Genomic DNA, 26618 nt, shown 5'->3' on the forward strand with positions numbered 1-26618 from the left:
TATATATTACATATAATTAACGAAATTCTAATTCTAAAAACCGAAATAAAAAACCAAACTAGCCAAAAACTGAATTAACCAAACCAATTTAACCAAAAATCGAAAAACCGAAACCAAAATTTATGGTTTGGTTTTATGGTTTTAACCGAATAGTGCTCACCCCTACATATAGGGGTGATTTGAATTGGATTCGGTTTTCTAAATTAATCATGTATATTATGTATAATAAAAATAGTCAGAGAAGATGATTATGATTTTTTGTATAGATTGTTTTATTTCCTTTTTTTTATTAATAATTTGTCAAATTTTACATACTTTTTTTTTATTTCTTTTTTAATGACTACACAACGGGGGGTAGCCCATCCCCAACTCAAGTGGAGGCGGAATTCAATCTTGAGTTTTCGCTACGACCAACATGAGACCTTACTAAACGGTTGGTACTTTGTACATACATACTCATGGATAATCAAACAAGATCCAATCAGCTGTTTTGAATATCCGACATCTTTTATGGATTCAGATTCAAATTGATATTTAGGAGGTTCATCTAATTATGACTCGAGATCTCCTGCCCACAAAAACTATGCCCATGTCTACCCACAACACACTATCTCCGTGCATTCGGAACATCTCCTCGTGCATAATCTATGTAAGAGGATGAGATGTTCTCCATGTGTGACAACGATGTTATATGAGTAGACATGGACATGAGATATGGGCTCTTGAATTATCGGATTGGGTTGTACATAAAATTTACAAGTTTGGATATGCTCCTCACAGAGTGCACCTCACATCATGTGTTCAACCGTGCATGTGGAGGATCTCCGTAATTGTAATTTTTTTTCATGGGGAGATGTTCCCAATGCACGACTAAAACATGCTGTGAAGTCATTGTGAGGCGCACTCTGTAAGGAGCATATCTGAACTCAAAATTTACATTATTAGATAGGATTCGATATATCAATACGTTTGCATCCCTATGGACCCTACCCCTCCCTACCGAATTTGGCTTCAATCAAGGCAAAGCCTGCTTGAGCAGCATTGCATTGAGAATATCTCGCAGCTTATATGCTTTATTTCACGAGGAGAGATTCCGTAAAAGGCGGTTGGGACAGTGTGAGCATGAGCTTGCCGTGATGGAAGCCGATCTCCTCCCTACCCTGCCCCAAACGAGTTCGGATCTCCTGCCAACACAAACTCTGTCAATGTCTATACACACAACATCACAGCCACACATGAAGAACATCTCATCCTCGTACATGGTATTATATGAAACCGGATCTACTCCTTACAGGTGCTTCACACGCACATCCTATTATGCATTGGGAACATCTCTGTACTTAATAGTTATTATTCATGTGAGGCGCCCGTTTGTGAGGAGCAGATCCCGTATTATACAGAGGATATGTTACCAATTCACGGGGTAGTGTTGTCGTGGGTACACATGGGCAGGAGATCCGAAATCGCCCCAAACTAGCTGTAGTGCTGTACTCGTTGTTGAGGCATTTAACTTGCCCAGACAAATTAGCCGTTCAGAAGGAATTCACATCTGCGCCCCACGGCCGCCTCACAACACATCCCAACCGTGTATTGAGAGCATCTCGCAATGACAACTTCGGGAGATGTTCCTATACACGCTGAGGTGTGTGTGGGGACTGGGGCGCTCGTCGGGCGAAGATGTGAACTCGTTCAGAAGGGGGGGAGAAGCCTTTCCAACGTTCCTACTCTTCAATTTCATTTCTCATACTTCATTAAACCCTTTTGAGAACAAGCAAGGTGCCTTAAACCCTCGGAACCAAGATGTCTGCTTCCATCATTGTCGCGAGATTATCTTCTCGTTCTCCATCTTTGTTTCGCAAACTTCACAAAAATGCGATCTCATCTGTAACTTCTCCGTTCAAATCGACCTCTCAGCCTCAGATTTCTACTTCTGGAAGGCGCATTTGTGGGATCTCAAGGTAAGATCTTGGGAGAATCATTGTGATGTTTTGCCTTAGATTTCAATCTAATCCCTGACTTTGATGCTGTGTTTGGGTTGGTAGATTACCGTTGGAGTTAAGCAGTTTGCTATCGATGATGCCGTTACACAGCGCGATCGCTTCCGCTCGTCTGAGATCGAGCCTGTCGATAGAATCTCAGAGCTGGGGATTGATTCCTCAAGGTGCGCTCTATAACTTTTTTTTTGCCATTTTCGTCAATTTTATGATGTGCTCTCCTTCGTTTTTTATTCATTGTTTTAAGATACTATTCTTCATTTGATTCATTTCTCGTTTCCTGGTTTTGCAAACGAAATGCGAATATGAACTAAAAAACAAAGACTTATGTAATGTGCCAGATTGTGCAGTTCTCCACTCTTTTTTTTTTTTTTTTATTCTTTTTCCTACAAGGCAATGTACTTGAAATACAATCTAGCGTAGTTCAATTTATGGAATTTACTTGTATTTAATGGAAAACAATTTATATTGTGATTGCAACTCTTTCAGCTATAGTTGGGTCTTTACTCTTAGAGTCAGTTGCTTGCATTGGACAAATATTTTATCTTAGTAACGGTTTCTACTTATATGCAAACACTATAAACAAACTTAGATGAATTATTGGAACATACCATTTGCTTAAATCTGATAAAGTCATGTAACATAATCCTCAAGATTAACTGTGAACCGTACAATGAAATATCACATCCAAATATAAAGCACAGATCTAAGCTCCAAAGTTGAAACTGAAGATTTAGAGCAAACTTTTTTTTTTTTTTTTGAGAAGTAACAGTGGAGATTCCATCCATTCAAAACCTTACTACCCAAGAAACTGGATGGTAGAAAAAAGACACATGGACAATTAATTATTGACATTTTACAGATCTGTTCCCAGCCCTGTTTTTTTCCCATACAAGTGTTAGAGTGAACTTTCAATGAAGAAACATGAAGAGAATTTGTCTCAAGAAAAACATTTGAGAGCATCAGTGGATCGATTGCCTTCATGGTGGTTACATAAGAGGATTGGACTCTCTGAATATCTATTTTCTAAAATCGGATCACCAAATCCATGTGCTCCATCGGAGCATGTAACCATCCTCAACCACATCAACTACATCACCTTTTTCAAACTGGAGATCTAAAAGTCCCTTCACGCCAAAGGGATTTCCAATTGTCTGTCTGCTAGGTCATTTTTATCTTAGTATTGGTCTTACAACACTAAAGATGAAATTGAAACTAAGCTTTATCCAAACTATTCGGGGCTGGCTGCTTGAATCTTGCTGCACCGCTCCACTTTATAAAGTGCCACATGCTTTACCCAATTGTGAGCCCTTAGATCTTTCCTTGCTGCTTTACCACACACCTTTTTCCAGCCTCAGCCTAGATCAATCTTGAACTTGTTCCTGATTAATCCTTATAAATAATATGGTAAATGGAGCTTCCTAATGCTAATACATAATTATATATTCCTTCTTCTTTCACAACTATTGCATAAGAGGTTACTAGCTAATTGGATATTGCATTTTAGAGAGTTTATGTGATGTTTTTCTTTTCTAATTTGTATGTACATCGAACACATAAAAGCAAAAATGAAGAAACAGAGGGCAAAATGCTGAAGCAATTTATTGGTTGTCTCGTTGACTAGTGAGACATAGTAGCAGTTATTTTCTTGGTTGTCTCGTTGACCAATTGGTAATTTAGATGGGGATGTAAAATATCCCTTTAAATTCTGACTTGTAAAACACTTTTTTTTTGAGAAGTGGTAAAGATGATTGTATTAAAATCACTATAAGAGAGTGGGCAGCCCTCTACATGTATAAAAAGTGCCTATATATGCATTATGCGCAGCAGCATTTACATTCAACTCGCTATACAAGAACCAATTGTCAGTGAAATAACTGGCTGGAGTTCCCTCAAAAAGCCTAGAGTCACCAGCCCATCTCTTCCAGGTTCATTCCATTTTACTAATAACAGCTTCAATTGGAGCAGACATAGATTCAAAGGTTCTGCAGTTCCACTCCTTCCAAACTGCCCAACAGATTGCAAAAGGCAAGCAATTCCACGCGAAACTCTCCCTCTCAGAAAGGGAACCACACATCCAGGAAGAAAGTAACTCAGAGAAAGTGGGTGGAAGGGCCCAATGCATCCAAAGCAGCTGAAAAAAGTGGCACCAAATCTGACGAGTAAAAGGACAATGACAAAATTAGCTGTTAACTAGAAAAATTTCTTTCTTTATTAGCGAATACTGTAGTGACTAAGAATGTTGCTTCAGGCCTTCAGCTATTCATAGTGGTTATGTATCGCAGCAGCAAGAAGGTGGACTCCAGAAAGAAACTGATGTGGAAGCAACAGGTGGAAGAAAAGAAGGGGCGGATAAGCTAGAAGGAGAGGGAAGAGGAGAGGAGAGAGTTTGCTTGGAGATGGAGACTTTAAAAAATTCAACTTCGGTATCCTTAGGAAGGGAGGATGGTAGGGGAATGAAAAAGCTTTAGTTAATCCTTATTCGAAGGTATTCAAGAGAAAGTGACAGTACAGAACAAGGCCACTACAAGAGGATGATGAAGATGGTCTGGAAAAGGAGAAGGGAGAAGGAAGTGAAGAGGAGGAAGAAAAGGATTCAGATTCAGAGAAAGAAGAAATTCCAATAGATGAGACTCATGTTATTGAAAAATCAATAGATGTGGAGAAGATTGTCATACAGGATAAGAAGTGGGCAAGGTGTTGGGTATTCCTGTCTTGGGGGGAGAAGATTATCCTAGAAGGATGTTCAGGGAGTTAGAAAACATTTATCCAATGCCTGTGCAGGAGGATATTGGGGATACTTTTGAGAGTCCCTTACTGTTTGATGACACTCATAATTTTTCATGTGCAGATAGATCCGAAGAAGTTGACACTGGAAAAAGTACAGGGGAGGATGATTTTTAGTTTTTTTTGAGAAAAATTCTGTCATGGAACTGGAAAGAATCAATGAGGACCCTGATGTTTTGAAGAAGATCAGAAAGGACACTCTAGCGTTAAAAGGTTTAGAAGACAGAAGAAACATAAACATAAAGATGTCATAGTTTCAAAAGTTTTTGCTAGGCTGAAATGGGGTCTTCTTGGGATTGGACCAAACAGGATGTTAAAATTCAAGAGAACATCAAAGGAGTAAGGAGGGCTTAGTTGTGTCTTGTTGGGGTGTTTTTTTCCTTGTTGATGCTGTGGGTCAAAGTAGTAAGGATGGCAGTCAATGATGGAATTGGGTTGAAATTTTAAATATTTTTTTAAGTATGTGTTTGGGCTTGGTTGTTTGTTTAGTGGTGCGGGCTTGATTGATTTAGCGAGATTTCCTTATATTGAAGATTTGGGTATTGGATTTCTTGGGTTTATAGTGTAGTTTTTTTCCTGGGAGCTTTTTCTTGCCTTCTCTCTCTCTCTCTATCTCCATCTGGTCACTCTTCTTGTATCTTCTCCTTTTAATGAAACCTTCTTTATTTTATTACCAAAAAAATACTGTAGTGACTAAGAGTATGAAATACTGACCTGTGTTATCAGGGCACCTCAAAATTAATAGGTCTAGCAATGTTGATGCCTGAATACCAACCGAGTCTTGGAATTTTAGCTTGACAATTCTTATTATGTGCTAAGGATGTTTCAAGCTGAAGTCAGCAGTCAGAAACAATTCTGGCACTTGATAACGACTGAAGTTGCTGAACTGAAAGACTTATTGCTTTGCCCTTTGGCCCATAAAATAATTAAATAAGAAAATTGTCAAGGGTATAGTGATCTACCGAACTTCAGTTTCAGCTATTAAGTAGCCCAGAACATCCTTAAAAAAACGTATTCACTAAAAAACAAAATGATAAACTTTTCATTTCAGCATCTTCAGCTGTTATCAAACAGCCTGTTAGAGGTTGTTTGGTAATGGCCGAAGTGGCTGAACTGTATGGCATTGTTTTGTCTTTTAGTGGTAAATAATTAAATAATAAAATATTTGAGGATATGGTAACTGGTAAGCAACCCAATTTCATCTTCAGCCATCAGGGATCTTAAAACCTACTTAACAACTTTATTCACTAAAGGAGAAATCAATAAGTCATTTAGTTCAGCCATTTATCAAACAGCCCCTTAGACAAAGGATAGACAAATTCAATGAGGTTCCCCCACATGGTGTTAAGATTTTGTAAATGTGTTTTTTTCATGGGAAAGTGTCCCTCCAAATTAATATTCTATCACACTTATCTATCAAAAAAAAGTGAACTACAGGCACTAGAACTTATATTTTTTACAAACACCGTGGTTTTGAAGGTTTTCCTACATAAATAGTGTTCTTCTCTGCCTTCTTGGAAAACATTCAAATATACACTTGTCTATATTTGATTGTACCAATCTTACTTGTTTGGTTTATTCATAGTTCCACTTGAGCAATTTTCTTTTCATTTGATGAGCATATCAAATAACACTCAGAAAATTAAATAGCTAATAGCCTAATAGCAATGAAGCTTTTTCTTATCTTGAGTCCCTTGTACAAGAAAAGAGGGATGTAATTGTGTAAACCATGCCATGATGACTTTCTTTTAGTCACTTCAGTTCACAATAAACTCTCTTAGAAAGATGAATCCTTTGGACTGTCTACCGCAATTAAGCCCTTATACTGCAAGTTGATGCACCTTTTGCTTTGAGATTGGTCTTTGTGACTGTCTATGTTGGAGTCAGGAGGCTGTGTAATGTTGGACACAGAACAGCCCAGACGTGAATACATGGGCGAATTAACTGGATATCACTTGACCTGAAACATATTATCATACGAAACAGTGAATATTATATCTTTCATGTTGTTCTTTGGCATTTACCAGTTGATAGATAGGGGGTGGGGGTGGGGGTGGAGGCTACAACATCTATATACTAACACTTTGTGTCACTCATGTTATTTGTATTTTTATAATCCATCCTAATCTTTGTTTTTGTCCATATTGCAGGTATCTCTATGCCTTTATGACAGCATTTTCTTTGGCCTTGGCTGTTTCTTCTAGCAGATTTGTTGGGTAGGAATCTGAATCCCATTTTGACTTCTCTCTTCAAAATGTAAGAACTAAATTGCTGAAGAGTTTTTTGGCATCTTAGGTGAACATCCTTCATGCATCCTCTTAAGAAAACAAAAAGAAATTAACCGGAAGGAGCCAGTTGCTTACAGTTAGATATACAACGGTTATTTGCACAAACTTGATTTCATGATGACAATGTGAAATTTTTAGTTGGGCTTGAGACTCAAATTTTAATGTAAAACTTCTGAGCATGGGCAAAGTGGAATGGTTTTAGCTCTTACACCTTTGGCTTATTTGTGTTGTTTTTTCTCCGTATTCTATGTTTTCTGGACTAAGATGTCCAAAGTCCAATTATGAAAGGAGGCTTCGCAAAATGAACTGTAGTGTAATCTGCCCCCGTGAATCACTGTAATCTCTGTTACCGTCGAATGTATGGTGGACAAAGTGCCTATTATGGTTGTCTGATGATAAGGCTACGGTTTCATTTGGTTATTTAGGTTCCTTTTGAAAAGCCCTGTTACGGGAAACATGGCTATAATTCCTTTTCCTTCCCCCTTTGAACGGTGAAATTCCACGTTTCCAAAGAAAAATTAAAACCTTGGATGAATGCGAGCTTTATGGCATATTCTCTATCATGGTTGTTTCCTGATTTCAATGTGGCCTGAATTATAGACAACAAATTGCTGCCACAAAATGTAGAAATTCATTTTGTCATTCTAATTTTTGTGATTTCGAAATTTGGAAATTATCTGATGCAAGGGAGATTGATTTTGGTCTTTTGAAGCTAAAAGAAACTTCCAATATCAGAAAACGAGTTTCATATCAACGACTATCTGACGTAATATGTGAAATCCACTCCTGAAAATGAAAATATACAACAAAGAAGGAATTTCCACTGTTTTGAGATTACAAGTAGTGAAAATGCATCATTTGAGGGATCCATTTTCTTAAGAAAACAACCTAGCTCATTGAAACAACGAGTGATGGAAATGATAGGCCTCACATCTTACTCAGCGCGATCACCTCCAGCATAATCATCACTCTGTCTAGAAAGCCAATTGAAAAGAAGTGAGCATACTCGCGCATTGGCCCATTGAACAAAGATAAGATAATCTGATCATGGAAGGTCAAGGTAATGCACACTCGTTGATTTGAGCCATTAACGGAAATCTCCTCTGTTCTAATGAGAAATGAATGAGCAGCTGACAATAAGATATCCATTATTTGCACGTTATCGAGCCAACAGGACCATGATTTACCAATGGGTCGCTCACTAAGGTCCATTCCATATTTACCATTCCCACTCCAAAAAATGAGTTTTGTACAAAGGGGCAAGGTGGGGCTGGAAACACGATCTATGGGCCTTCAATTCCTAATTTCATAAATTGTGATCTGAGAGGGCTTTTGCAATGTTTCCTTCAATGATGAAAACGCTCCTTACATCTAATTGTCACTATTGTTGGGCATGTAGGTTCACAAAAAAAAAAAAAAATCAAGTAGCCGTAGCTTGCAGAAAACAATTACATTAACCTCCTACAAACCCTTCTGATCCTTTTCTTCCTACTATTCTGTAGAGCTGCACACTCACTGGCCCAAAACATCTGATATTGTTTTCTTGATGATCTGAAGCAGCTCTTCCCTGTAAACAAAGATGAAAAAAAAAATCAATGCAATGTCTACAGTAAAAAGATATACATGATGTCCACAACAATAACAGAGAATCCAGAAGTCCACTGCATCTTGATTGAAATTTTGACTACATGATTACAACACCAATTTTGCGGGTGTTCACCAATATTTATGATTTTATTTTTCAAAATCAAAACAAAGACACTGTCACATCAGAAAAATGAAGTTTGTACTAAAGTAGCTTCTAAGACTGGTAGACAAATGTGAATCAGGATCACACAAAGAAATGAATAAATAAGGTTCAAAGGCATCTTACCTATCTGGTTTAAACAAGAGATAACGATATATGAACCACTGCAACAAATAGAGATGAATGAATAGTTACAATGTGAAGAAAGATGAATTAACCATATAACAGTATTATAAACAAAATAAATTTGCTAGGCTACTTACCCAAGAAAACAAGATGCCAATGAATTCTAGTGTACTTGGAATAAGAGGAAGTTTGTCGATGGCCTATGGATATGGGGAAAAATCAATATTAACATTGAGCTGATAGAAACTTAAGCATCAAATCACTATGGTGCTAGATAAAAGAGGCAAGGTAAAAGTTCATAGTAAGAATACCTCGATAAGGTCAATATCATAAAAGTAGTCCAAGTTTGTTTAATACAGTAGACAAAATATAGGATATTTATTTTGACAAAGAAGATGCTATAAAGTTTTTATTTTATTTTATTTTTATGAGAGTAAGCGGAAGAAATGAAAGAACAGAGTGTAAATAGATAAGAACAAACAAAATTTAATGTGGTTCAGCATTTTTTTATACACACGTCCACGGAAAATCCCTCTGAAATTCACTATTCTCAAGCAACCATTTCCTGGCGAAAAAACTAGCTTTCATATCATCAAATTATGTTTCTAAAGGTCTCCTAATCTGTTTGCAATTGATAATAGTGAATGACCCAACCTGACCCAGAAAAAACTGGGTTGGGTTGGGTCACGGGTCAACCCACTGACTCGATTGTCAGGTCTAATTGGGACTGTTTATGTATTGTTAGAAGTTTCCACTTTTTAATCTTTACTATTTGGTCTTTACTCTTTATTGTTTCTCTGAATTGTTGAATGTTCAAGTTTTTTATTTTATGTTTGGAATTTTAAGGTTAATTCTTTTAATTTTGGCATTTTTCATGTAATTTTTCTTTATTTTTTTTAAATTCCAGTTATTTTTATGGAAGACCCAAATTGACCAGTGGATCAACCCAAATCCGAACATTTAGGGTTAGGGTCTAGCATTTACCGACCCAACCCAAAATTCAACCCGACTCGAAATCAACCCAAAGTGTCTTGAGCCAACCTGGCCCAACCCAATTGCCAGGTCTACTTTTTTCCAAAATTCACATAGGTGGTTCAGCAAGATAGATTACACCATCATTGTTCAGATGATAAGGTTTTTTTTTTAGTGTTTTTTATTTTATTTTTGAGGGTGGCATGGTCCGATGATAAAATGTTAGTGCAAATTTTGTGAAAATGTTATTTCATTGATGTGCATATACCTAGATTTTCCCTGTCTTCCCACCTTAGAAACCAACCAACCAACTACCTTACACAACCTACAATGCATTATCTTGTCATTTTCGCTTTCCAGTCATATTAAAATTAATTCATTGAGAAACAAAGGGGTAAGAGTAAATACCGCAATAAGATTGGTGGATGCCCAAAGAGCTACCACACCCGCAAACCCCAAACCAATAAGTGCAACTCGATCTTCTGACTTATCCCACTGTTTCAGAGAAGTATACAGTATAAGAGAAAACAATGTATATTATTATCTGGGGTGTCAAATACAAGAAGCCTATTGGTTCTCAAGAAACTGAAAATAAATGCAGAAATAATTGATGAAATGTTACAGTTTCTTTGATATGAATTATGATACCCAAGTATAAATTCTGGAATTGCAAAAGGGAGTTGCCAGATTTAGGCATGACTGCCATTGTGAAGCATCCAGGTACCTCTTTTGCAGTTTGTCAAAAAGAAACTATTGGAGTTTCCACAAGGGGAAGAAATAAGAGAAGGTGGACAATAATTAATCTAACCAGGCACAAGAAAGTTTGGATTTCTCAAAATGCTCAGGAAACACTTAAGACTCTGAAGTAGGACAAATTAAATATCCTTTACACATAGTGCCAGAGAACTTACAACATTTTGAACAGATTTCACAACACTCAAGGAGGATGAAGATTCAGAGCTTTCCCCACTGGCCTTCACAACAACTTCTAACCGTCTCTTTTTCTCTGTAAATGAAAAAGAGAACCAATCTCAGAGAAACCACAATTAACTGTAAAGTATTCGACTTAGTCAGGGGCCATATAGTACAATGTTATTGAGCTATTGATCTATCTGAAAATTTCCAATATTGGCTGAAACAAGATGCAAATCAATTGCAAGCCTCCTGCCAGTACTCCAACTTTTTACTTATAGCTAGTACTCCAACCTATCCAGATTAGATTATGAATTTCAATATTTTGAGCTTGTGGGACTAGAAAGCTCAAGGAACATGAATATGGAATCCTTCCATATAGTATTCACTCTCCTACTTCCGTGAAACAAAATATATTACTCTCTTAACGAGCTACCAGTAGCTATTCTTAGCTGTTCAGAATTATTCTTGCAGTAAATACAATGAAGAAAGAGAGAACAGAAGAATCCCGGGCATTACAGCATGTGAGAGTATTATAAGCGGTACATATTTATTCTACCAAAAAACAGAAAAAAAAAACCACATCATTTCCAGATGCGACGAAGCTCACTAAGTTATTTTTCGGAGGCAGCGATTAAGTAGACACCACTCTACAGTTAAACTGGATCTCGATGATTATAAAATATTGTCTAAAGAAAAATGGGATCGAACCAAAAACACTTGATCGAAATCGATAAACAAAGCTCACCTCCGACGGCAGAAACGGGAAGCTTCCGAGCATCTCTGGAGAGGGCTTTTCTTCCATGGAAGAGCAATGAGGGAGGCAGGATTGTAATGGTGGAAGCCATGTACCTATCTGAAAAAGAGAAAACAAAATTAGTATAAGGCAATGAACAGCAAAAACAACCAAAAGTCGTGGAATAATCGGTCAAAATCGATCTTTTTTTATCTGGGTTTTGTCAGTGAGAATGAAAAAATGTATATATAGATGATCTAAGGGAACAACATTTTAGATTAGAAATGTTGGCTGGATTTAGGTTTCACCTTTTTGTTTCTGGTGAGTCAATACTCGGAGAGAGAGAGAGAGAGAGAGAGGAGGGAAATGGGTTTTAGTGGTAGATGACGAGAGAGGGAGGGAGCTAAGGCCTGGAAGAGAGTGAGAGGGGATTCTTCGGTCCACAAATTATTCCGGGGCTTCATTTTATTTCAAATGTTAGGTACATTCATAGAAACCCCACCACTTTATTCCAATCCATCAATGTGAGTTCATCCTTGTCAGGATTCAGATGGTAATTCCATATGAAATTAGAGGGTAATTTTGTAGTTTAGCTTGCCCTCTTATCATTATATTATTGGATGTCATACCCGCCATTCCATCGTGAAAATTGCATAAACATAGGGTGTTTGGCAAGAAACCTAAGAGAATATATATATATATAGCAGACCTAAACCTCTTAAACCCCTTGCTTTCTCATCTCCAACACGACAGTAAGGCTACGCTTGTTTGGGGTGGAAATTCGAACCGGGTAAACTTTACATTCGGGTTCGATTTTACTAGCGTTTGGTAAACATGTAATTTTACATTGAAAATTGGTGTAAAATTATATTTTGAATTTTATTTACATCGATAATCGCTCTTCTCCTTCTCTCTCGCTCAATTCGAATCGGGTAAACTTTCTTCCTCTCTCTTCTCCTTCTCTCTCTCTCTTTCTCTCTCTTTCTCTCTCTTCTTCTTCTTCTTCCCCCTTTTTTTCTCTTTCCGTCACCGCCGCTCAGTTGCAGCGGCAGATCTGAACCCACCTCCAAAGGGAGAGCCGGATAGGACCCATAACAGAGATTGTCCTCAAGCAGTACCCCAACCTCGTCCTCTGAAGGGAGAGCCAGAGAGGATCTAGATCTGAACCGCTGCAACCAGTTGAAAGTTGGTTGAGGACTAGAAAACATACACCATCTCTCTCTCTCTCTCCTCTCTTCTTCTTCTTCCCCTTTTTTTTTACTCTTTTCGTCATCGCCGCAGCAGTAGATCTGAACCCACCTCCGAAGACCCAAAATAGAGATTGTCCTTGAGCAGTACCCCAACCTCGTCCTCCAAAGGGAGAGCTGGAGAGGACCTAGATCTGAACCACTACAACCAGTTGAAAGTTGGTTCAGGACTAGAAAATAGACACCATCTCTCTCTCTCTCTCCCCCCCTCTCTAATAAACCTCCCGCTGCAACAAACCAGAAAACAGGGTAACCTCCATTTATGTTGATGTAACTAAATAGGATGAGTGTAAATGGGCACAATGGTTGGTCTGTATTTTACACTTTCATCGAACCATCGTGTCTCAACTCCATCGGTGTAAAAGTGCATTTACACCGGAAACAGATGCAGCCTAATGGAAAAATGCATATTTTGGATTCTTTGCCACAAGTTTGGATCTATTTCTCATAGAACGCTCCTCACTCCGATTTCAAAGCATATATCAACTGCACATCGGGAATATCCCTTGTATTTGTATATTATTATTCATGATAAATGTTCCCAATCCATGATGGGATGTGAATGTGAGGTTGGTGTGAGGAGCAGATCCCAATTCCTTTGCCACACATTCCAGGTGATTGGTAGCCGGCAAAGAGTCATATTCATTAATTGGGAGTTTTCCCCATTTCGGATCAAGTAGGCATGCTTGGTGACCACACCGAGTAAGCATTCAATGAATTTTTTTTTTGACACCCATCCCTTAAAATACTCTAACTACCATTGAAAATATTAAAAGCACATTTTAAAACATGTGTTAGTAGGGATGGCAATGGTGTGGGTTTGGGGAGGGTTTTGTAAATTTTAGACCCTACCTACCTCCCCAAACCTCCCAACCTATACTCGCTCCAAAATCTGTAGCAGGTTAGATTTTGAAAATCCAAATCCTCCCCACACATGAAAATGCAAAATAATCCTTGACCTTACCTTCCCCACATTCAAGGGTAGGGTTGGGTTTAGAACCCACATATAATTTTCTATTATTTTTTCATATATAAGCAATAAATAAGTAAAATAATATAAATAAACAACAAAAATTCTAACTATTTGATTAAGGCATGTAAAAAACACATAAACTATCAATTATCCTTCATGTAAAATTCAAAATATTATTAAATCCAAGACCTAATACATAAAGTTTATATGCTTTCCAATAATATATGGGTCGGGGAGGGTTGGGTTTAGCCTAATACCGTATCCTACCCATATCCGTATGAGTTGTAGAATCCCAAAACTCATCCCCTCCCCAAAACCTGTTATTCAAGTAAAAAACCCCACTCCGTTAGGGAGGGTAGGGGCAGGCACTCACCCTACCCAGTGAGTCATTGGACAGGGTAGAAATTGAAAAATTGCCATCCCTATCTGTTAGACTATTTATTGAGTGCTCACTAAGTGTACCTACTAGGAATCTGAATCTCTTGCCAACAAAATGCATTCTAACACCCTACCAATAGCTAGGGGTGGATTCGAGCTAAGCCGAGCTGAATACTCGGCTATTCGAGCTTGGGTCGGCTCAAGCTCGGCTGCAAGCCAAGCTTTTTCTAAAAAATAAAAATTATACATATAAAAATGTTTTTTTTTGTTTTACATACAAAAAATTAAGAATCATAAAGATTATTTACTATTATACATAAAAATAAAAATATTATATATAAAATGTATTATTATATTATATAATAAGAATTATATATATATGTATGTATGTATGTATATAATAAAATTTATTTATTTATTATACTAGGCTCGATTAAGCTCACGAGCCTCACAAGCCAAGCTTCACTAGGCTCTAACTCAGTTCAATTAGCAAATGAGACTATATATCAAGCTAAAGTTTGGCTCGAAGCTTGGCTTGTGACTACCCCTACCAATAGCACATCTCATACATAGTGGGTCTCACTTTTGTGGTGGATCCCAATCTTATATTGAGCTTTGTTGTGTCAGATCATATTGGTAGGGCATTGGAACATGTTTTGTTGGCAGGAGATCCCAACTAGCCTATTACATCCAAACACCACACTCGCTGGAAACTAGAGAGGCTTTGTCAGATTTGTTGAACATTCATAAATCATATAATTTTTCAGGGAAACGATGCAAAAATTACTAGATGCCTGTATTATGGGCGTGGCCATCACAAATCTCTTAATTAGGTTGCGTTTGTTTTCAATGTAAAAACAAATATATAGGTATATACAGTTCAAAAAACCCTCTAATCGGTTTATGAATGCAAAACAGTTTAATTTTATATTGATAAATTTTGTATCCCTAGCAAATGGTTTCTGGTTGTAACAAGTACAAACATAGATTTTAAGACTGAAATCAACCTTCTTATATTGACCAACTTTGAGTGCAAAGTTTGTATCCAAAAACAAACTTTGTTCTCATTTTTTAAATGCATCAAACTTTGATCTCATTGAGTACAAACATGTATTGAAAGTCGTGATAACTGTCATTTTCAATATACAAATGTATTTATATCAAACAAGTGCAAAATTGAACTAGAGTACATATATGTATCAAAGTGACATTTGTACTACAAACAAATGTAGCCAAAATGATGATGATGTAACACACTAATACCACATGACCTAACATATTCTTGCTCAAAATCCTGTTTATGTTTCATCCTTATTTTGATTTATTTAAAGGCCCCGATTAATGCACATGATAATGCCTATCAAAAGGATGATTAAGGCCCATGATGATTTAAAGACGTCAACAGTCAGGTTGAGTACGACCTTGGCCCAATCCAAAGATTCCACACCCAACATGATTAATCGGGAAGAGTACCATAATTCTTAGCAACGGCTATATTTAGGGGCGTTTTTTTTTTTTTTTTTTTTCTAGCAAGTTTGGAGCCGGGGGGAGGGGTGAATTGCCTCAGTTCCAAAAATCAATAATACTAATAACAATAAATAAGCCTTCAAGGGAGCAAGATCAATCTTTTCTCTCATAAGATGTGTGCCACTGTGCCTGTGTGTGTGTGCACGCGCGCAAGCGTGTATTTGGTGGGGTTGAAATTAGATGGAGCAACAAATTTCAAGCCAAGCAAAAGATATGTCCGCCTTTCGTTTTCTCTCTACAGGGAATATACATGGATTCAATCGCTAGGCAAGCAATATAATAATAGCCCGAACTTGAAGGAATAGAAAAATAAGTGAGATTAGAAAATTTGAAAAAGAAAAGGGGCAAAAAATAGGGAACGCAGTCATTTACAATGCTTCCTGATCACCCAGAAGTGGGTTTTGTGGGCTTTGTCTTTGCCAAATCCACAAGGTCTCCAAACAGCTTATCCTCTGGCCTGGATGGCTTCATTGGTGGCAGGTATGATGTAGTTGTGGAGGCAGTGGAGCCCACCAGGTAAGAAGAGTTGGTCAAAGCACCTTCATCTTGAACCGAAAGCTCATGCATCTTCTGTTCAAGGAACTGAGGCTGTGTACCATATCCGTAATCCAAGTTGTTATGCATTGGCTGAAGAGTCGTGGACTCCGGTTGGTCAGTTTGCATTGGTAGAGGAAGCATGCCCATCACCTGCCCTCCCTGAATTGGTTGAGGATGAATGCCCAGCATCTGGTTGTCCTGGAATGGCTGATGATTAATGGCTCCTAGTTGACCGGTGGTAATTGGCTGAATATACATACCCAACAGGCCATTCCCCATAAAGTGAGAAGGCGTGCCACTTTGAATTGGTTGGGAGTGTGTGACCACAACCTGGGTAACCTGCATCTGTTGGGGATAAAAAGTGCCTGACAGTTGCCTGCTTTCTGTTGGCTGAGTTTCCCATGGTGGTGGTGGCAGGGCCCCATTGCTTTGAGCACCCAAACCTGCAGAAGATTCCAAAAGATAAGTGTGGATTTAAGTAGAAAGTTTATGCAACTACAAATTCCAAGGAAACAGTGAATAATGAAGGTAGAGTGGTACCATAAATAGGCTGCTCTTGCAGATGGTTAAAGCCTTGAGCAACCTGGTTGTTCCATGGAGCATTAACACGAGGTGATTGAGGCAAGCCCATAGGCTGCTCAAGCTGGTGGTTAAAGCCCTGAGCAACCTGGTTGTTCCATGGAGCATTAGCATGTGGTGGTTGAGGTAAGCCCATAGGCTGCTCTTGGTGGTGGTTAAAGCCTTGAGCAACCTGGTTATTCCATGGAGCACGAGGTGATTGAGGCAAGCCCATGTTTGGGGTGCTTCCATTTGAATAAAATGTTGGTTGTGGACACTGCAATGGCTGCTGCTGAGGAACTTGTTCTGCTGAAGAGTATGCTTGTCCAGCTGGATATGCTGGGTTAGAATTGGTAGAATCCACGGAATTAGGAAACATGTCAGAAAGAGCAAGAATATTCTGCTGGGATGGACTGGCTGTCTGCTGCAATACAGGACTGGCTGGCTGGGGCTCTCCCACAGGAACAAGTGCTAGTGAATTCTCTGCCATTGGTGAATTATAAAGATCGCCACTAAGAAGGTCCATTTCTGGAGCAACCTTTGCTGAAGGTGTTACTGGACCATTGGATGCAGGAACTTGGACCAGAGGAGGTTGATTCCCTGCATTAGGACTTGAAGCAGACCTGTATGGAGAGAAACTCCTTGTTTTTCACTATGGCAATGAGGAAAGTCATAATGGTTCAGGATAACCAGGAAACCTCCCAAACTGGAAGACCTTAACCTGATTTTGGTGGATCAAGTAGTTACAACTTTTTAAAGTCAATAGAGAAAATTTATAATTAGTTTTATCCTCACAACTGGTGAAATATGTTGGAGCTGGTCAAACCAAATTTATAGAATTAGTTTTATCCTCACAACTGGTGAATTATGTTGGAGCTGGTCAAGCCTCTAAGGCTCAGCTCCAACCATATCAAGTACTTGGAAAAGCTGAACTGAATACCCAGACAAGGTAATGTTGAGTACTTGATCTTCATTGCAGATTAAAATTTTCAAGTACAAGGATTCAAGTCATTCAACACAAACTTCCTACAAATTTCAAATATGATCAAATACAACCAAAAAATGACACTGAATAGTGATTGAATTGCTACCTGTCCCTTGTAGGAAATAATGAGAAATTGATAATAACTAAGAAAAGAAAACCATACAAGTGATACATGGATGATTTCATGGTTCTTAAATCACAATAAGTATTGTAGAAAATGTAGAGATAAAAAATAACCAACAAAAGAAAATTTCACTACCTTCCATCAGGCTGTGTGCTAGATGTAACTGCAGGACCATCAATATCCACTAATGATGCTTGAAGAGGTTTAGGTTTTTCCGCTTTAACATAAGTTCCTGAAGCAATTGATTCGTGTTTTGCCAGTAAACACTGCAAATCATCATTCAAAGCCAGTCCTTGACAAAGTAAAGATTCATCCCTGAAAGTGGTGAAAGAAAACTATCATAAATAAAATATTATGCAAGCCAATTAGATTAAAGGACTCTTCAATTTATTCAAGATGAAAGAAGAATCTAGTTCATCTTAAAGTTTTAAGTAGTTACACTACTGGTACTACTAGCCATTTCACAATGAGTAGTAGACAATGACATCCTTTCATGTAGGACAGCTATGTTATCCACATCAAGAAGTTAGCATGTAGACACATCCAACGGAAACTACATGGGGCTTTAAACAGGTCAAATTTGGATTGGATCTACCTAGATTGAGTCCTATTAATATCCAAATTCAATTTGAATCTTATCCATTGAATTTTGATTGGACTTGGATAATTTAGATAATTACACATCATTAATAAACTAAACTAAAATTTGACCAAAATATTATATTTTATTAATAAAATCAATTAAAATGTATGAGGGACTTCTTAAGGGAACCATTGAAATCAAAGGGAGCACTACATCAAACAGGAAATAGTTTGTAAGACGAAGGAGGAAGGGGGCCTAGAGTTAAGCAATTTGACAAAAAGAAACTCTTCTCTTTCTGACGATGTTTGTGGAGGTTTTGATGTAGTTCAGCCTTCTACACCAACATAGAATACAGGAAATCAATTTCTGGAGAGATTTAAGCATCTCAAAGTTACTAAAACATACGAGAGAAGGATGAATTAATGGCTACATCCAGATTTTAAAGCTGACAGCAGTTTCTAAATTTATGGTTTCTACTTTTATGTTTTCAAACCAGCTATTATTTTCATTAAGGAGTTCCTATTTCTTATAAATTTAAGTCAACTACTATTTTGTTGAGTTTCTATTCTTTGGAGATTCTAGGAGATTATAGTTAGGAGTTGCAATTTTCGAATTGTCAAATTTCTATTTTATCCAAAGCATTGAAGAATTCTATATATATGTGTAAATATGCACAGAATAGCAGAGTTGAACGAGTTAATTTTGTTCTTCTCTAGAGTGCTCTTTTTTTTGCCTCTTCAAATCAATGTTAGAGAGACATGTTATTTCCTTGTAGTTCTCTATCACTAGAAGAAAATCTGGCAACTATTCTCTGGACTTTGCTCAAGATTAAGAGCATAATTTGCATGATTTTGAAGCAAGCTACGCATCAACCCTACCTTCTAGCTACCAGCCCCTACATTAGGCTTCCAATAGGCCTGGATAAGCTATGGCATATGTGGTAAGTGGCATTTGTGGTATATTTACTAATGGATGGTACGCACGCCTACCATGACGCTCTTCCTTGTTATCACCTTGGAAAGCTATTTCTAACCTACTTCCATTGTTCTTGTAATTTGTCAGGTATGATGTTTTCGCGAGAGATGAGATTAAATTTTAGGAAGAAATTTGTTGGGTGATGTTGCTTTGAAAGACCAATTTCCAACCCTTTTTCTCAATATCTATTTACAAATGTAAAACCATTCTTTGTTTTATCTCCTCTTCTACTAACAAGCTTCCTTTGGAAAGTGGGTTTGGGAAGGTCATTGGGATTTCAAGACCCCAGAGATTTTGAATTTGTTACAAGTTTTTCAAGCAGTAACATTGACTATTCCAAATCGAATGGCAGAATTTGGACTCCTACTTCTAATATTTTCTCTTCTGCATCATGCTTTAATGAAGTCTTTCATTTGATAAGAGAAAGAGTTGAGGGAAATCTCTCAAGGAAATTCATAAAATTCCTTAAGATTTTTCCTTACCTTTGTTCCTCTCTTATTATCTATCAAACCAAACATAGCCTAAGGCTTTATTTTCCTCTTTAGCTCTTAGGAAAGCTTTCCATCCAAAGAAATTTGGAGTGGGCTAGTTCCAACCAAAATTATACCTGTTCATGGGCTGGGTAGCCCGATGGGCCGGCCAGATCTAAGTTGGGCTTGGACAGGATTTCAGGCCCACGGGCACGAGCTCAGGCCTAAAACATCGGGCCCGACCTTTTTCGGGCCGGGCTTGGGCTTTCTCAAAAAGGCCCAGCCCAAGCCCGAGCTCAACTTGATAATGTATTATATAATAAAAATATATTTTATATAATAATATATATATAATATATTTTTTCTTTATTATTCTTCTCTTTTTTCAAGTAATAGAGCAATCTTTCATTATATTTTTAGGTTTTGAGGTCTTTTAATATAAATAAAATAGTTTTTAATTGAATATAAAAAGAAAAAATATTTTTTTTCAAATTTCTGGCCGGGCTCGGACTCGGGCCCGAGCTTCGGGCTTTATATGAGGGCCAGGCTCAGGCTCGGGCCTAAGCATATTTTGTTAATGTAAAGGCAAGCCCGGGCTGTGAATAGGCCTAACCAAAATCAAGGCTTTCTTCTGGAAGTTATTCCGTTTTAAAATTAACTCACGCTAAACCATAAAAAAGAGAAGAGTGCTTGTCAGTTGTCTCCCCATACGTTTCCTTTATGATGCAAGTAGAGAAACTACCTAGTACCAACTAACCTCCTGCCTTATGTTACAAGTATTTGGTTAAGATTCTTCTCTTTTGTTGGTGAGATACACCATTTGACACTGGTTGCCTCTTCAGGCCCTCCGTTTCAACATTGGCAAGGAAGAGAGGAAAATTAATGTGGAGATATAGAAGGCAAGTGGTACTTTGGGCAGTTTGGGAAAAGAGAAATACTAGAATACTCAACAACATAATATATTCAAAAGCTCTCATGGAAAGCATTTCAGTTAAGTTGGTTCATTGAATCAAAGCAATAGATTAGAAAAAAAAAAAAAAACTTAGAGAATGGCATTATGTGGCAAACTCATCTATAGAAAGATCATATCCTCTTGTGCAATGGAGTCCTCCAAATCATGACCAAAATAAGTTGAATTTTGATGGTGCAGGCATGCAGCTTGCGAATTCAGGTTTACCCAATATTGGTAGCATTAAGAAACAACCAATTATGTGGTTATAGCTATCTATTCAGGTTCCATAGGCACAGGAAACTCATACAGAGTTGAAATGCATAAAATTTTATGGGGATCAAGGCTGTACAATCACTTTTGCACATAATTTAACAATGGATATGGCACTAAACAGAACAGAATGGCAAAATAGGATTCATGTAGCCAACCCCATATAGTTGGGGCAAGGCTTATAATGATGACTGTTGAGCAAGAGCAAGAGAAGAGAGGAGAGGAGAGGAGAGAAGAGAGGAGAGTCGAGTGGACTGAAAACCCTCCAGAATACTGGGGGCGAGTGTAAGAGTTATTATTTACACTGGCCCAGTCGTACAATATAAACAAGAGAGAAATTACAACAGTACCCTTGTGGTACTAAACCTGAGTACACAAAACAACTGTCAACACTCCCCCTCAAGTTGGAGCATAGATATCAATCATGCCCAATTTGTCACAAAGATCATGATGTCTGGAAAGGTTTAAACCCTTTGTAAAGATGTCTGCAAGCTGGTTCTCAGAAGTGGCATAGGGAGTACACACTTCGCCTGTGATAACTTTCTCTCTGATAAAGTGCTTGTCAACTTCGATGTGTTTTGTTCTATCATGTAGCACCAGATTGGCAGCAATGCTTATGGCTGCTTTGTTATCACAGAATAGAGTTATAGGTTTGGCCACTAGGAAACCCAACTCACCCAACAAATTCTTTATCCACATGCCTTCAACAACCCCGTGGGCCATAGCATGATATTCAACTTCAGCACTGGATCTAGCCACCACATTTTGCTTTTTACTCCTCCATGTAACAAGGTTCCCTCCTATAAAGGTGCAGTAGCCACTGGTAGACTTTCTGTCACTTTGGGATCCAGCTCAATCTGCATCTGTATAAACTTCAACTTTTAAATGTCCGTGCTTTTGAAATAACAAGCCAGTACCCGGATACTTCTTTAGATATCGGAGGATTCTCTCTACTGCTTCAAGATGAGAGGACCTAGAAGCATGCATGAACTGGCTGAGGACACCAACATCATATGCAATGTTTGGGCGAGTCATAGAAAGGTATAACAATCTCCCTACAAGCCTCTGAAACTGTTTCACATCCTTGAGAGGTTCACCACGGCTGTCACCTAATTTATGGTTGGGGTCAATGGGAGAGTCAACTGGCTTCACCCCCATCTTCCCAGTGTCCTGAAGTAAATCTAGGACATATTTCCTTTGAGAAATGAAGATACCCTTCTTTGATCGGGCAACTTCAATTCCAAGGAAGTACCTGGCAGGTCCTAGATCCTTCACTTCAAACCGAGTGGCAAGAAAAAACTTCAACCTCTGAATTTCATCCTCCCAGTCACCAGTAACAATTATGTCATCCACATATACAATTAAAGCAACAATTTTACCTTCTCCTCTTTTCACAAACAGTGTGTGATCTGATTGACATTGCCTGTATCCTTTCTGCTGAACTGCCACATGGAATCTGCTGAACCAAGCTCTTGGTGATTGTTTCAGCTCGTATAAGGACTTCTTCAACTTGCATACTTTCTGTTCATTGCCTTGAGCCAGAAAACCAGGAGGTTGAATCATGTAAACTTCCTCTTCAAGGTCACCATTCAAGAATGCATTCTTGATGTCAAGCTGGTGTAGATCCCAATCCAGATTAACCGCAAGAGAGAAAATGACTCTAATGGAGTTCATCTTGGCAACAGGGGCAAAAGTTTCTGCATAATCAACTCCATACACTTGAGTAAATCCCTTTGCCACTAAGCGAGCTTTATACCTTTCCACTGTTCCATCAACCTTATGCTTGACTGTGAACACCCATTTACATCCAACTGGAACCTTTCCCTTAGGAAGATCAACAAGTTCCCATGTGCCATTTTTGTGAAGGGCATTAATTTCTTCCTTCATGGCATTTGTCCATTCAGGAACTGAAAGAGCTTCTGTCACATTCTTAGGGATAGGGACACTGTCAATAGAGGTAAGGAAAGCACGGAATGAGGATGAAATGTTCTCATAGGAGACAAAGTTGGAAATGGGATGTTTAGTGGTGCACAATCTAACACCCTTCCTGTGAGCAATAGAACGGTCAAGATCATTAGTAGTAGAGGAATCATTTTCAATAGATTCAAGGACATCATTGGGAGCCAAAATACCTGAGTGAGTATGATCCTCCCCCGAGGAGTCTGGTGGCACTGGAGGTACAACTTCCAGATTCTCCACAACTCTTGAATTTGGTTGGCTTTTGCGACGACGAGAAAAAACACAAAAAAGTGGAGGGTCAGGGAGAGAGGGAAGCTGAACCGGTTTCTCCTCATGCCTACACTCCCCCTGAGGAGAAACAGGAAAGAAAGGCTCATCTCCAAAGAAAGAAACATCCATGGAGACATAGAATTTCCGAGAAACAGGATCAAAACAACGGTATCCCTTTTGAGTGAAGGAGTAACCAAGAAATATGCAAGAGATAGCACGAGAATCCAATTTCCCACGGGTGGGAGACAAATTTTGGACAAAACACCGGAAACCAAAGACACGAGGAGGAATAGAAAGAAGATGAGCCTTAGGAAAGAGAAGTTGATGTGGGGCTTAGTACTCTAACCAACGAGAGGGCATACGGTTTATAAGGTAAGTGGAACAAAGAACAACTTCAAGCCAAAAACGTTTGGGAACATTCATATGTAGTAAACCTCGAGCCACTTCAAGGAGATGTCGGTTCTTCCGTTTGGCCACACCATTTTGTTGTGGAGTGCGGGCACAAGAGCTACGATGAAGGGAACCACGCGAAGCAAAAAACTCCGTGAGGTCACTATGAAAAAATTCTTTTGCATTGTTTGATTGAAAAATTTGAATTTCAGTTTGAAATTGAGTGAAGACCATCCGCAGGAAATCTTGAATGATTTTTGGTACTTCTTCCCTGGTTCGCATCGGGTATACCCAAGTATATCTAGAATAATCATCAATGAGGGTAATGAAATACTTGTAGCCACTCTCAGATGGTAAAGTAACAGGGCCCCATACATCAGAATGAACAATGTGAAAAGGAGATTCAGATTTACTATTTCTTTGAAGAAAATGAGTTGTACAATGTTTACCTAACTGACACGTTTGACAAGAAAAATCAGAAACAGACATTGACTTAAACAGTTCTGGGAATACAACTTTCAAAGACTCAAAAGACAAATGACCAAGACGACAATGCCATAAATAGACTTTCTTCTTACAGGACTGACTCATAAACTCTGTAACATGAAGACCAACCTTATTCTCCAGCATGTAAAGTCCATCAACCATACGTCCCCTACCAATCGTCCTCCCCGAGGCCAGATCCTGAATCACACAATGAAAAGGGAAAAAAGTCACTGAGTAATTCAAGGAATTAATAACACTACTAACAGAGAGCAAATTAATGGGAAATTTTGGAACATGAAGGACATCAGAAAGGGTAAGACCAAGAGGAAGAGAAAGAGAGTTCCTTGACCAGCTATGGAAGTGTATGATCCATCGGCTAGTCTCATCTTGTCTCTTCCAGAAAGAGGGTGATAGGTTTGAAAGTAAGAGGACGTACCAATCATGTGTTTTGACGCTCTAGAATCAATGATCCATGGAGAGTCAGGGGTGTGAGAAGCAACATGGAAAGCTGTGGCAGGGTTACCTGACGTAGATGCAAATGAGGTTGAGGGAGGAGCATCCATCTGACGAATTGCTCTACCATAGAGCTCTAAATGGTCACGGAAGGAATTCATAATATCCTCCCTCGGGTCAGATCCAGTGAGATGTGTCTGAGTCACAGTAGAAATGGGGGGCTGATTCTCCCGAGTAACCATGTTGGCCATGTGATGTTTCTTTGTACCTTGCTGTCCAGACCTCTTATTCACCTCTGAACCTTGCTTCTTAGTTAGATCTTGAGCCCATTTTGGTTTCCCATGAAGATCCCAACAGGTATCTTTGGTGTGTCGGTGTTTCTGGCAATGAGTGCACCACAATTTGTCCTTATCTTCTGTTTTTTTCTGGAGATCTCCTTTCCTGGAAGAAGATCCCACACCAGTAGAGACACCCCCTCTTGCTACCAACACAACAGCATCCCTACCAGGGCTGTTCATCAAATTTCTTCTACTTTCTTCAGATTGTACAAGAGCATAGACTTCCTGAACAAATGGGAGATCCTTAGAGCTGAGAACCTGAACCCTGATAGATTCATATATAGGATTCAGACCATGTAAGAATGCAAACACCCTTTGCTGGGAGACAAGTTGCTTGTACCTTTTGGCATCCTCATCACACTTCCAATCCACACTCTGGTAATGATCCAACTCCTTCCAGACAGAGGTCAAGTCAGAGTAATAAACTGATAAACACCTCTCCCCCTGTCTACAAGTAGATGATGCTGCCTACAGTTGATAAATTTTGGCATAGTGTCGCAGTTCTGAATATGTAGATTTTGCTTGTTCCCAGATTTCATTTGCAGTTTCAGCCCACATGAAATTCTTCCTTATTTGAGGTTGCATGGAAACCAAGAGCCAAGACATAACAATACTGTTATCCTGATTCCATCTATCATATTCAGCACTCCCAGAGGATGGTTCTTTTATCCTCCCATTAATATAGCCTATCTTCCCCTTGCAGTGATGTATAATTTGATCCCTCTTGACCACTCTAGGTAATTTAAACCATTAAGAGGGACAACAATCATAAGAAAAGATAGGTCACCCCCACCCATTCCATTCAGCATTGAGGAAACTGCAGATGTGGCTGAATCTTCACTGCCCATGATATCAGAATAAAAACGACACAACAACCAAATGAGTACTGCCGTACAAGGCTATTGCAGAAACAGGTCCTTCTGACCTCCGGTTTCATAGGGAGCAAAATCTGAACACTGTTGTTGCAGTACTGGAACAGGTCCTTCTGACCTACGGTTTCACTGAGAACAAAGTCTAAACACTGCTGTTACAGTACAAGAACAGGTCTATATGACCTACGATTTTGTAGGAATCAAAAAGAAACACTGCAGTTGCAGTACATCACTAGGTCTGAATGACCTACAATTGAACAGAAGTCATATGACCTCCCAACAGAGTGACAAAAAAAAAGGGTGAAGTTTACCACACACCTAATCAGTAGGCCTGATAGCCAACCAGTCAATGAGATCAACAGGGTAGCCGAACAGTCAATCAATAAGATTAATACAATATCAGCTTCAGGGCATCAACAGTCCATAATACAAAAAAAAAAACAGCTGAATACAATTACTTTGTTAAGGAATACAGTCAATCAACAGTCCATCAATCGGCTGAACAGTCAATCAGTAGGGCAGCCGAACAGAAGATGACCAGTACCTCTTTTAACTTCAAATGATAGTCTCTCTGTAAAGCAGAACTCCCTCTACGAACCTCAAATGATAGCCTCTCTACAGTCGAGCAGACAAGAGGTACAACTTCTGGGCTGGAAGATGAAAAGACTCTGTAACTTCTGGGTCGAACTGAGTACACCAGATTAGGAGT

General features: G+C 38.6%; 3 protein-coding genes across 4 annotated transcripts in view; 1 reads left to right on the forward strand and 2 right to left on the reverse strand.

Moving 5' to 3' along the window:
* The first annotated feature begins 1663 nt into the window (after window positions 1-1663).
* Window positions 1664-7489, forward strand: LOC104595162 (uncharacterized). 2 transcript variants are annotated; one of them, XM_010255768.2, is made up of 4 exons: window positions 1664-1958; window positions 2043-2161; window positions 6932-6997; window positions 7077-7489. In XM_010255768.2, the coding sequence occupies exons 1-3, from the start codon at window positions 1801-1803 to the stop codon at window positions 6949-6951; spliced, it is 297 nt and encodes a 98-aa protein (XP_010254070.1). In that variant the 5' UTR covers window positions 1664-1800; the 3' UTR covers window positions 6952-6997; window positions 7077-7489. The 2 variants fall into 2 exon arrangements, with proteins under 2 accessions (XP_010254070.1, XP_010254069.1); XM_010255767.2 differs by having other exon boundaries at window positions 6932-7489.
* Window positions 7490-7836: 347 nt separating this feature from the next.
* LOC104595164 (CURVATURE THYLAKOID protein) lies at window positions 7837-12009 on the reverse strand. Its single transcript, XM_010255769.3, has 7 exons — window positions 11871-12009; window positions 11575-11682; window positions 10826-10920; window positions 10323-10409; window positions 9080-9142; window positions 8943-8980; window positions 7837-8636 (listed from the first exon to the last, which is right to left on the reverse strand). The coding sequence occupies exons 2-7, from the start codon at window positions 11672-11674 to the stop codon at window positions 8582-8584; spliced, it is 438 nt and encodes a 145-aa protein (XP_010254071.1). The 5' UTR covers window positions 11675-11682; window positions 11871-12009; the 3' UTR covers window positions 7837-8581.
* A 3871-nt stretch (window positions 12010-15880) lies between these two features.
* The window catches only part of LOC104595165 (TOM1-like protein 9), a 54338-nt gene continuing 43600 nt past the window's right edge, over window positions 15881-26618 (reverse strand). The window contains exons 8-10 of the mRNA XM_010255770.3: window positions 18027-18206; window positions 16765-17405; window positions 15881-16667 (exon numbers count right to left, since the gene is read on the reverse strand). Of these exons, the coding sequence (XP_010254072.1) occupies window positions 16072-16667; window positions 16765-17405; window positions 18027-18206 (1417 nt within the window). The 3' untranslated portion in view covers window positions 15881-16071. The remainder of the gene's footprint in view (window positions 16668-16764; window positions 17406-18026; window positions 18207-26618) is intronic.

This window comes from Nelumbo nucifera, chromosome 2, assembly GCF_055504915.1.
Source record: "Nelumbo nucifera cultivar China Antique chromosome 2, China Antique-T2T, whole genome shotgun sequence".
Taxonomy (NCBI): Eukaryota; Viridiplantae; Streptophyta; class Magnoliopsida; order Proteales; family Nelumbonaceae; genus Nelumbo; species Nelumbo nucifera.